We start from the raw sequence: 12794 nt of genomic DNA, 5'->3' as shown, positions 1-12794 counted from the left end.
TGGAACCCCCATCGATGATATATCACTGGTATAGTAGTAGGGATACACCGATCCGGCTTTTTGGCATTCGATAGCGATTTTGATACATGGGGGTCCAGTATCTGCCGATACAGAGTACCGATCCGATACCCCCCACAAAGAAACGTAATAACCTATTAAGCTGTATGCCTCACTGTGTGGAGTCTGGAATCATTATTTTGTGTAAGGCAACATCAAGGCTTGACTTAAACATTACTTTCCCAACTTTGTAAAACAAAATGTAACAAACACAGATATAAATGCACCGAATTATTTATTAAATAACTGTGCAACAATTAGACCAGGTTAATGTACAGCGCAGGCTAGCCTGGCTGCATTCCACATGTTATACTGTCAATACTAGACTGCTGTGTCACAGAGGAGGTAGAGTTGTTTTCATACTGTAATTACACATAATTATCGGATCGGATCGGATAATTGATCGGCCACCGATCCGATACCCGATCTAGAATTTTAGCCTGGATCGGCGCCGATCTCCGATACGAGTATCGGATCGGTGCATCCCTATATAGTAGTCAGGTTTTTGATCTGTCCACAGCCCCCCCAATGAGACCCCACAAGCCCCATGCATGCACTGTAGCATACAGACGTTAGAGAACCTACAGTAGTCATGTAGACCAGTCTACAGTAGTCATGTAGACCAGTCTACAGTAGTCATGTAGACCAGTCTACAGTAGTCATGTAGACCAGTCTACAGTAGTCATGTAGACCAGTCTACAGTAGTCATGTAGACCAGTCTACAGTAGTCATGTAGACCAGTCTACAGTAGTCATGTAGACCAGTCTACAGTAGTCATGTAGACCAGTCTACAGTAGTCATGTAGACCAGTCTACAGTAGTCATGTAGACCAGTCTACAGTAGTCATGTAGACCAGTCTACAGTAGTCATGTAGACCAGTCGGCCCCACACGATTTAATTAATTTTGTTATTTTTGCCATGTGCTTGAAAAACGCCTGGCACTAAGGTTGGCAGCGGGGGCAGTGTCTTGAGTGTACAGGGTTTGATGAGGGCCCAGGAAGGGCCGGGCCGTAGACTTGGCTAAGTGACCTAAACAAACATTTAAAAAAAAAACATAGACTTTGCTGCCGTATGACGTAATCTTCAAAAGCCATGTGTTGGACGTGGAGGGGCTGGCGCGCCCCAAAGAACGTTATGTAAACATGGCAGGGAAAAGGTACATGCTTATACCTTTAAGGTCAGAGCAGTGTAATAATGGATGCAAACGTGTCCCGACTGCTGCTGCTGAAACAACTGCACTTCCTGTTGAGTTTGTAACACGTTCTATCTCTCTCTCGTCTCTCTCTCTCTCTCTCAATCCCTCTCTCTCTCTCTCTGTTCAAATAGACACACATATCTACAAACAGTGCTGGTTTCCATGCAGGCTGTTTGTGAGCGGTCTGGGGACGTGTGTGTGTGTGTGTGTGTGTGTGTGTGTGTGTGTGAGAGGGTGAGTGTGTGTGTGTGTGTGTGTGTGTGTGTGTGTGTGTGTGTGTGTGTGTGTGTGTGTGTGTGTGTGTGTGTGTGTGTGTGTGTGTGTGTGTGTGTGTGTGCGTGCGTGCGTGCGTGCGTGCGTGCGTGCGTGCGTGTGTGCGTGCGTGCGTGCGTGCGTGCGTGCGTGCGTGCGTGCGTGCGTGCGTTGTTCAGATTGCTCCCATATTGTTTGCCCCCCCCCCCCCCCAAAAAAGAAAAGAAACGACACCATTCCAGAGTAGACAATACACACACACACACACACACATCGGGGGATGGGATCGCTGAACAACCCCCCCCCCCCCAATACAAACTCCTCCTCAAGTCCTCTTGCTCACTTCAACAACCCCTGCACGCGCATGCACACACACACAATCACACACACACATTCCAAACATCTCCATGGCTGTGGGAATCATGATGTCATCTCTCTCACCCACCTCACTGTTCAGTCTCTCTCTCTCTCTCTCTCTCTCTCTCTCTCTCTCTCTCTCCCCATGAGAAACATACGTTTACATAGTCAAAGCAAGTGTCAAATAAAACAATAAAAACGGAGAAATGTATGTTAATTAAAATAGAATAAAGAATTGTGTAAACAGTCTCTCTCTCTCTCTCTCTCTCTCTCTCTGTCTCTGTCTCTCGCTGTCTCTCTCTGTCTCTCTCTCTCTCTCTCTATACAGACTTTCAAACTGCAAATTAAACGCCTAGAAGTGTTGGATGAGAATGTCCGTGTTTGCATGTGGCACACACACACACATAAGTGTGTGTGTGTGTGTGTGTGTGTGTGTGTGTGTGTGTGTGTGTGTGTGTGTGTGTGTGTGTGTGTGTGTGTGTGTGTGTGTGTGTGCGTGCGTGCGTGCACGTGTCAGAGATGGAATCCAGACATTTGAGTGAAACTTGAATAAACGAAAATACCCCCAACAGGAAGTGGTTGTGTTGGATCTGGTTGGTCCAGAGCTATGGTGCTTGTGCTCCATACAATGACCATCAATTCAGCAGTGAAGTCCACATGCAGGTTCCCCGAACCCTAGTTCGGACATCCTCCTCCTCACACCGTTTGATTCGTTCAAATTCCATCCCAGAATATATAAACACACCATATGCACCTTGTGACAGGGACAGGTAACACACGTCACACTAACCCCCATAGCACTACACTGGCTGCCCATATCGCCTCAATCTGAGCCTCAATTCAGAGAAAAAGATTGCACTTGTAATGTGTGTGGACAGGGTTTTGGAATTTCGATTCATGTGTACCACACAATACAGCGACACCGACACCGCGGCTACAGGGCAGCGCTCCAATGATTCCCACACTGGGGGTCGTGACCCAGGGCATGTGCCCATTTCTATAGTCACAATTGAAAGACTTTCAATTACCTTTTCATTCATCTAAAATTAAAAAAAAAAACATTTAACTAATGATAAAGCCATTACTACGTCAAAAGTCACCCAATGAACTATCCTACAAGAAATGGCCAAACATTGGCCAAATTGACAAATATTACGTAAGAGGTGAAAGATGTCGATCTACAAGCTCACAACGCCTAGCACTGTGTGGCGTTGTCAGCTATTTCCACAATATGTACACTACAGTATCTGTGGAACCGAGTCAAACTAAATGTAATGCCTCAACTTAACTTAATGCCTCAATAGCAATGCTTGTCAGTGTGGGGGGTCCCCAGTCCAAAGAGGATTGTTTGTGGGGGTCATCATGGCCTGAAATGTTTGGGAACCCTTGGTTTAGGGCAGGCTATTCATCTTAAAACACCATGGTGATGATGACACAAAGACAATGCTTTCACTGTGGAGCTGAAGTCGTAACAGTCGTGCGACCCCAGAACAGCGTTTTTAAAGTGCTCTTATCAGCGCTTCAGATCGGTACAATGGATCGGATGTGCCACTGATGATGTCACCAACAGGAAGGAAGTGGCAGGGATACTTTAAGCTGACGACAGACACGAGTACTGATTTCGCCACGGGTTTGCGTCAACATTTTGGTCACGCCTTGTGTTTATACCATTTCATATTTCATAGGACTGGCTTCCACCTGGGTATGTCACTACCACCACACCATGTCGTTGCATTTGAGGAGTGATAACTGAAATGGACGATGCGATACAATGGACCATTTGTGACCAGATTTGACTGAGAGACTGCCATCGCGCAAATTACAGCTTTTCGCAATTTTTCCCAAAAGGATGCACAGGCAGACTCTTCACATAATACTAAGACTAGAATACTCTGAAATAAGTGTCTGAAGAGCTGAAATCGACATATAAATATGAAATAAATGTAGCTAGGTGTAACGTTAGAGACCACAGAAGTGAACCTTTCAAGGCTGTTTTCTCACTGTTTTCTGCAAGACATTACTTTATAAGCCATATCTCCTAAACTGGTTGGTCAAACTGAACAACCAATATGACAATTTGAAGCTATGATTCCCTGCTTTCATATGACATGAAAAAACGAAAATTCAAAAAATTCCAATGGCAGTCCCTCAGTCAAATGTAGTCACATTTGACTCAAACGTGTGGCGGAATCAGCACTCGCATGACAGACAGACAGACAGACAGACAGACAGACAGACAGACACTTTAGCTCTCAAGGCCCTACAGCATATTTTGACAGCAGAACTTTGACAACAATATATAATATATGGCTAAAATCTAAAATCACACAGCTTTCGCTGTTTTAATGGCTTAAGAACAAGCTGTGCCCGTCGTGAGGCCACTGATCTAAGTGGCAGAGAGCAGAAGAGAACACTTTTCTAGCGACGAAACCACTGTTCTCATGCATAAAGAGAAAGCAAGCTTAAAAACAGCAGTATCAATGATGTGATATATATAATGGGGGGGGGGGGGGGGGACTAAAGCTCACACATTGTCCAAACAATATAGTGTTACTGGAGTCTGACTCACTAGTCACTATAGCCTCATGTGCAACAGTGTGACATCTGGACATATCAATGTCATATTCACATGTCCATTCTCCGTCATTATGTATTAAAGCAATGACAGTATGTACATGGTTATGGACTGACCACTTAGTATCTGAAGTTGAACACACTACACACTACACACACTACATACACACACAGTCACACACAGTCACACACACGCGCGCACGTGCACACACACACACACACACACACACACATAAATGCAAGGAGATTTGTAATTTGTGTAATTTGTAAATGTAATTTGATGGGTGCCATGGATGAGAAACGTGTTTACAGGGGATGTTTGCGAACCACTTCTCTATTTGGCTCCTTATTTTCATATTCTGTGAATGAAACAGCAAACTATCAAGTCAACAAAATGTATGCTTGTTGTTTTCGTTCTGAAGTGCAGTTACATGTCTTGCAGCTCACATTGTTTAGCTCCTCAGTATGCAAGTCATCTCATGGAGGATTAATTAAAACAAGCTCTCCGGTTACACAACACTTATTCCATCACACACATCAATTATTAAACTGCACTGGCAACCCAAACTCACAAACAATACCACTCATTTACTAAGTGTATTTAGTACATTTGTGGGTTTTTGATTGGTGTTATTTGGCATACAGAGCCACCAATAAAAAAAACATGCATTTACCATACAAAGAAAAATACCATGTTACAAAGTGCATTACAGGCTCTGTTTACCCAAATCCACCAACAACAAACACCATGCATGCCTTTAAGCTCTGTTGTGATGCTACTGCCCACAACTAGGCCTACTACGTTTTAGATTCACAGCCTAAATGAGAAGACAGAGTTATAACATAAGTAGTAGCCTATACTTACCAGCTAGCTGTTGGAGGATACTTGTTATACAAACAAATAGTTGTTTACCAAGGTTCCAGGAGACTTTAGACTGCATGTAGTTTTAGTTTAGTTATTGACCACTTGAATCCCAGCATACATATGGGGTGGGGGGTAACATTATGTGTGTGTGTGTGTGTGTGTGTGTGTGTGTGTGTGTGTGTGTGTGTGTGTGTGTGTGTGTGTGTGTGTGTGTGTGTGATTGATTGATAGATTGATTGATTGAATACGTTATTACTCTATTGAGTTTGCATGAGCAAGCACAGGGAAGTACAGTACAATATAGGCCTACAAGGTCTGCTAAAAGGATTTATCCAAGAAAGACTCAATTCATTGGAATTATAGCATAGCTGATCTGCAAGCTCACAACTGAGCTTGTAGATTGGCTATTTGTGACAAAGAAGAGTTTTGGTGTGGACAGAAAAGGCCTACCAGCCTACCAGAGAGATGGAATTAACTGCATGTCCAGTTTAAAGTCTAGGGGGTTTAAGTGGTTAATAAAAGTTGCATTGTTGTTGTTTTTTACCAGTTGGTGGAGAAATAAACATTTGTGGCTAAACTATACTGTGTGCTATACTGTGTGCTTATAAAAGGTTGTACATGTTTATTTACCAGTTGGTGGAGGACCTGGGGTTCAGGATGTCCTCTTTGGCAGTCAGCAGAGACAGACTGTAGGTGTCCAGGTTGATCGCTCTCATGGCCATGATGAAGACGACGACGAAGATGACGATGAAGGTAAACTGTCCTCGGAGGAGTGTGCAACAACAACCTAACGGACCGGCCGCGGGGATCGAACCTCCTGCAGACTCTGTCTCCCTCCTCTCTGTCTGTCTCTCCTCCTCGATCCCCCCGAAGAAAATAACCCCCCCCCCCCAAAAAAAATAAAGAAAACAGAGAGCCAAAGAAAACACGCTGTTTGTCAATGTGGACGAAACAAAAACAATGAACTAACCTCAAACTAAACTAAAACGAAACGCAGTTTTCAAGTAAAAACTCCTTATTGTTCTTGTCAGTTTGTGGGCGTCTCGCAGCAGCAGCAGACAGACAGGCAGGTATAGACACATAGCGCTGCACTAAAGAGTGCAGACAGACTGAGAGACAGACAGAACGGGACGCTGGAACTTGGAACAGGACTGCCTGTGCTGTGCTGCAGGCAGACAGCAGTTCAGCACCGTGCAGAGCAGACAGGCGGGACGCTGGGACTGGTGTGTCCGGGCAGAGCGCACTGCTCAGCGGACACACAGCGGAGCTCCACCTCCCTGTTGGAGGAGGAGGGTGGATGGAACTCTCCCCTCAAGGCTTTCTGCCAGAAAGAGGGATAGAGAGGTGGGAATACACATAGAGTAGGGTACAGTGACATTTTCCCAGCTAGTACACACTACACAGTATAACTTTTTGAGCGGTGCACAGTTGCACACCACTGACCACTCCAATCAATGACTGGCTTCGTGTGCCTGTGTCTATGTATGTTTGTGGTGTGTGGCTGTGCGCACACACACACACACACACACACACACACACACACACACACACACACACACACACACACACACACACACACACACACACTAGCCTGCTGCTCAGTTTACACAGCCTGTGATTTTTAGATCACATACACTGATTGGTTGATCATGTCTGCATCGATTATGCTTCATTGCTTGATTATGCTCAAATACAATTTGCCATAACAAGGTCAAGGACAAGGTAACCTCTACAATCAGACACTCCGGGGGTTTTTTGTCTTTTATTTTCATTGTCAGTATAACATGCCACTTGTCTATGCAAGTTAGAAAATAGCTGCACATCATTTTGGTCACTAAGCAACACTAGCCAATGCTAACAGTTGACATCCTCACAGTCATGCTGTACGTGTACACAGTTATAGTTCAACATCAGCAGGCTGACAGTCGGCTGGCAATGGTCACAGCTCCCTCTCTGAGTCTATGGTCACAGCTCCCTCTCTGAGTCTATGGTCACAGCTCCCTCTCTGAGTCTATGGTCACAGCTCCCTCTCTGAGTCTATGGTCACAGCTCCCTCTCTGAGTCTATATGGTCACAGCTCCCTCTCTGAGTCTATGGTCACAGCTCCCTCTCTGAGTCTATGGTCACAGCTCCCTCTCTGAGTCTATATGGTCACAGCTCCCTCTCTGAGTCTATATGGTCACAGCTCCCTCTCTGAGTCTATGGTCACAGCTCCCTCTCTGAGTCTATATGGTCACAGCTCCCTCTCTGAGTCTGAGCTGATGGATCACCTCCTACTAAATCCCTCTCTGATGGATCACCTCCTACTAAATCCCTCTCTGAGCTGTTGGATCACCTCCTACTAAATCCCTCTCTGAGCTGTTGGATCACCTCCTACTAAATCCCTCTCTGAGCTGTTGGATCACCTCCTACTAAATCCCTCTCTGAGCTGATGGATCACCTCCTACTAAATCCCTCTCTGTTGGATCACCTCCTACTACATCCCTCTCTGAGCCGATGGATCACCTCCTAGGCCTACTAAATCCCTCTCTGAGCCGATGGATCACCTCCTAGGCCTACTAAATCCCTCTCTGAGCTGATGGATCACGTCCTAAGTAGTTCTTTCACCACTGATTAGCAGCCAGCGTGGTGGCCAATGGCCATAATATAAAACAATATACATAGATGCCTCATTGGACGCTGCAGTTTGTTGGAGCCATGTGTGTCCAGCGTAAGGAGGAAGTCAAGTGGAAGTGCGGAACAAGGCACACTTAAGTGACTACTGGCCAATCACAGCGCGTCTTTTCCGGAAAGTATCAATTAAATCCAAAAGAGCTCTCCCGGCAAAAGCTTGCCTCCATGTTGCCTCCTCTCGAGATGTTTTATGTTTTATTTGCAAGGACCCTCTTAACTCTGAGAGTGTACTTAATGCTTGGACTCCCAGACAGCTGCTCAGCTAACTGTCAGCCTTCTGTATTCTAAGCTTTAGTTCAGGTTTGACCAGAGTCACATACAGACAGTCTCTAAATGTGGATAAAATGTCCTTCGTTCCAAAGGCCCATTCATAATCCTTCCCACATCGGGGTTCGGACATCTGGAGCACGGGTTCCGAAAAGCCACGAAAAGCTTGGGCGTCGGAAAGGACTATGGACCTCATTGTGTGTGTGTGTGTGTGTGTGTGTGTGTGTGTGTGTGTGTGTGTGTGTGTGTGTGTGTGTGTGTGTGCAGGCCTGCAGGGCCGGTTCTAGCTAGGTCGTTGGGGTTGGGCAGATCAAAAGTTACGGGGAATATTACGTTTTATAGCCAATATAAAAAATACCACAAAATATCTGTACCATGTATCATTTCTGATTGGGTGGGCAGCAATTTTAGTGAAATTTAGACCCACCTGAACACCGTTTGCTAGCAGTGCTGTTAACCGACAGTGTGCTGATGGATTCACAGGGATTTGACCCCACGACTCGTACTGCCCACCACCCGAGTGGGGCAGGCTAGAAGCGGCCCTGGTGTGTGTGTGTGTGTGTGTGTGTGTGTGTGTGGTAATAGGAAGAAACAGGGCAGTGGTTTAGTGCTGGACCAGGAGGAAAAGTAGCAGGAGAAGACAGTGACATCACAGCTGGGGTAATCTTGAGGTTCCGCTAAGCCTTCCAGACCTTTGAAACATGTGTACATAATTATGCCAAAACATATTTGTGGTTTAATATTCGTCTTTAAAAACAAGATTAGGAAAGCAAGCCCAAATAAGCAACTACACTTTAGAGTCACCCCTGCCAAAAAAAGCAACCCTCAACAACCAATATTTACAAGGGACTTTACAGAAAACACGAGCTTGTAATAATAGGCAACACTGAATGGACGTACAGCACAGGATGCTGACGTTACGTATATATTCTGATCGGCTGTGATGCAACTGTCCTATCGTTGTTTTTTTCCTCCAAGGTGTGGGAATAATAAAGGCTTTTTACTTGTACTACTAGTAGTACTAGAGGCTTTTTAAAATCAGCCAGTGGAAATCCTCCAGTCGCTGTGTTATTGTGAATCAACTATTAGAGGAATGTTAGTAAGCTACAACACTGCCACCCGCAGGCAGACAGCAGGAACTGTTTACGGTCACTGTGAAAGTTGTGAAGGCATTTCCACATGTGTGCACGTTCATGTCTCAATGTCAGTGGTCTTGGAAGGGCTTTAGAATGCATATGTAATAATAATAATAATAATAACAATAACAATAACAATAACAATAACAATAACAATAACAATAACAATAACAATAACAACATAAGTAAGTAAGTAAGTAAGTAATTCTGCTAAAGGATGAATAATGAATGTACTTCTGTATCAGCAGTACATTTTGGTGGAGGAAGAAATGTATCAAATCACGCCTCAGGCAGACTTTAGGCCATGATAGTTTGAACCTACATGGAATAAACCTCTTGACAACATGAAAGCAGACACATTCACACTACTGACCCTCATTGAATAATTAATGGCAGATAGTCTATAAACGTGGGGTGATATATATGCGTGAGATATTATGCAGCATAAAGTATGTGATATTTGGTGAAATGTCCCTTTAACACGGAAGCTCAGAAATGGAATGGAAGAATGGAACAAAAAAATTAAATAAAGGTTAATCCTCACTCTGCAACCAGATAATTGGGGATAGTTTAAGGTTAAGAGTCCTATGAATGACAGCAGTCAGTAATACTATGAGTCATAATGCAGACTCATATTGAGTCTACATTATGATTACATTAAATAAAATCAGTAGACGTTCAGGTTCCCCTCTGTGCAACACAGGAGAAGCAGGGGATTGTGGAGGATGGAGTTCCTGTGTATCCTAGGACGAGCAGGGGCTTGTGGGGGATAGAGTTCATGTGCCATTGACACATGGGTGGCAAACTTGAACCGGACGTTCGATGGAATGCATTGGAGACAATCCAACAACACACACTATTTCTGAATGATTGTGACCTTTGTCATAATAATCGGTCCAGGAATAATAAAAGAAGACATCACAGGTTGTTTTATCATCACTGTTTTTTCAATGTGCACACCACGCAATTTTAATGAGGCATCTAAACAGCTCTCGCGATAACAGCCATAATTCAGAAACGTACTCTTTAGATGCCACAATAAAATACAGTGTACACATCAAAAAGCACAAAACAATGTGTGATATGTCTCCTTTTATTTCCCTGGACCGAGTTTCGTCATGTTGAATCACAACAATCGTTGAATCGCAATAAATCACAATATAAATCAAATCGGCATCCTAGGTATCGAGATCGTATGGAATCGGGAGGTACATGAATCTCGTATTCTGGCTCTCATCGAATACAATGCATTCCACTGAAATCTCGACTGAACTCTCGGCTGCAGTTTTTCTCCCGGTGCGAATAATCTGCCAGCTGAAATTGCTTGATAGAGAAAATGCTGTTGATGTCCCTTCCTTGATCTACATTCCTTGGTGTGTCCCAGGAAGAGCAGGGGATTGTGGGGGATGGAGTTCATGTGAGACCCAGGAAGAGCAAGGGATTGTAGGCCAGGCATTCAGAAGAGTGAGCCTTTCTTCTTCAGGTTGTTTCTCTTCCAGAGAGACAGACGGTCAAAGTTATCCAGGGACATTCCAAACACACCGAGGAAGTCCTCTGCGGACAGATGTCTCTGCAGGACAGGAACGCACACACACACACACACACACACACACACACACACACACACACACACACACACACACACACACACACACACACACACACACACACTGTCATTTATTTGTAGGCCTATAGCTTTAAAAAAACTACGGAGCCAACTCATTGACTGCCAATGGCGAGATTGTTGTCATATTGTGTTTTCAGATGGTTCGCTAACCAGGAACCAGGAAACCACGTGATTGCTAAAAAACAGCTCTCATCCACTCCCATATTAGAGCATTCTTGTTTAGTTTAGCTGCACTCCTGAGTGTTCCACTTCCTGGTACGCCATTATGGGACTTTCAACAAACATAACAAACACACGTTCTTTTTATTTTCTGTGAACGCCCAGCGAGCGGCACTCTGGTTAGCAACGATTGGGGGAATTGATCGTAGTGGACCTGCAAGGGTCGGATCCGTGTTTTGTCATTATCACTCAGAATCGGCCGAATGTCCCGTGGAACTCGGGTCTGTCTATCATCATGTATAACACCTGAGTGGATCCGGGAAGACCCGTACTACTGTGTGACCATCTGTATGGTGTGACCGTGACACGCTGCAATGGTGAAAGAGAAACGCAATGAAACTTTTGCAATGTTTTAGGCTGGTTTAGGATAAGATTACTGCAGTGCAACAAATAAAATGTTGAGATATGCAATGCATGCGTAGTGTAGTAGGGTACCATACTGCAAGGCAAGCCAGCTGCCACTCCCTGTCAGGCTGATTTGAATCGAAAACACCGGCGTAAAAATCATTGTTTCGGCCCAGGCCGTAGCGTAACGGTCTGGGCACCGGACTGGTGATCCAGTCGCGGTGTGCCGCGGGTTCGACTCTCGGACCCGACACGGCCTTTACCGCATGTCATCCCCCCATCTCTCTCCCGTTTCCTGTCAGCCTACTTTCTATCCCTTAAAAAAATCAATAAAGGCGTAAGCCGCAAAAAAATATCTAAAAAAAAAAAAGAAAAAAAAAAAAAAATCATTGTTTCCTCGCCGGGTCTCAAAAATCTCTCGGATCAGATCTCGGAAACAAATTGTCACGGGTCCATCCAGGTTTGGGAGATATATTTTTTTACCTGTAAAGAGCTCTAGTGTGTGTGTGTGTGTGTGTGTGTGTGTGTGTGTGTGTGTGTGTGTGTGTGTGTGTGTGTGTGTGCATGTGTGAGTGTGCATGTGTACCTCCAGTCTGGTTCTGTCAACTCCAGGAGGAAGTTTGTTTCTTCCTCTGAGGCTCAACACCAGCATCGCATAGGGATAGATCTACAATCAATCAATCAATCAATCAATCAATCAATCAATCAATATCAATCAATGAATGTTACAACAATAGAGAGTAGCATGTTAACCCCTTATGACGATGTGTGTGTGTGTGTGTGTGTGTGTGTGTGTGTGTGTGTGTGTGTGTGTGTGCGTGCGTGTGTGTGTGTGTACCTTCTGATCAAACATACTGGGCAATGACGTTCCTCGGTCCATCCTGGATTCCCCGTTCTGCGTACGTGCAGGTGTAAAAAACACAAACACACACACACACACACACGTGCACACGTACACGCGCGAGCGCACACACACACACACACACACACACACACACACACACATAGTGACTTCATGAGTTGTACTTCCTGTCAAAAGACCGTTGAAATGTTGATGGGAAAATCACCATACCTGAATACCTGGAGAGAGAGAGAGAGAGAGAGAGAGACAATACACCCAATAAATAGATTTGACAAATTTGCTGCTATTTTGTCCAAAAAGTTTCGGCAATGAAAATGCATATTGTGTGCGTGTGTGAGTGCGTGCGTGCGCTCGCGTGCGTGCGT

The 12794-nt window shown here is 44.7% G+C and overlaps 2 protein-coding genes across 4 annotated transcripts in view; both read right to left on the bottom strand.

The window, feature by feature from the left end:
- The window catches only part of LOC310872588 (uncharacterized protein), a 68205-nt gene extending 62025 nt beyond the window's left edge, over positions 1-6180 (bottom strand). For both annotated transcript variants that reach the window (XM_083784588.1, XM_083784589.1), the window contains exon 1: positions 5931-6180. In XM_083784588.1, coding sequence (XP_083640714.1) covers positions 5931-6022 — 92 coding nt within the window. In that variant the 5' untranslated portion in view covers positions 6023-6180. The remainder of the gene's footprint in view (positions 1-5930) is intronic.
- A 4708-nt stretch (positions 6181-10888) lies between these two features.
- LOC310872589 (dematin-like) overlaps positions 10889-12794 on the bottom strand; it is a 38158-nt gene continuing 36252 nt past the window's right edge. The window contains exons 14-16 of one of the 2 annotated variants that reach the window (XM_083784590.1): positions 12406-12462; positions 12154-12234; positions 10889-10946 (exon numbers count right to left, since the gene is read on the bottom strand). In XM_083784590.1, the coding sequence (XP_083640716.1) occupies positions 12413-12462 (50 nt within the window). In that variant the 3' untranslated portion in view covers positions 10889-10946; positions 12154-12234; positions 12406-12412. Of the gene's footprint in view, positions 10947-12153; positions 12235-12405; positions 12463-12597; positions 12648-12794 lie in introns of those variants that run through there. The other variant, XM_083784591.1, reaches the window with a different exon arrangement.

Source organism: Protomyctophum parallelum (genome assembly GCF_964188405.1).
Source record: "Protomyctophum parallelum genome assembly, chromosome: 15".
Classification (NCBI taxonomy): domain Eukaryota; kingdom Metazoa; phylum Chordata; class Actinopteri; order Myctophiformes; family Myctophidae; genus Protomyctophum; species Protomyctophum parallelum.
This window is presented reverse-complemented; position numbering and strand designations above follow the sequence as displayed.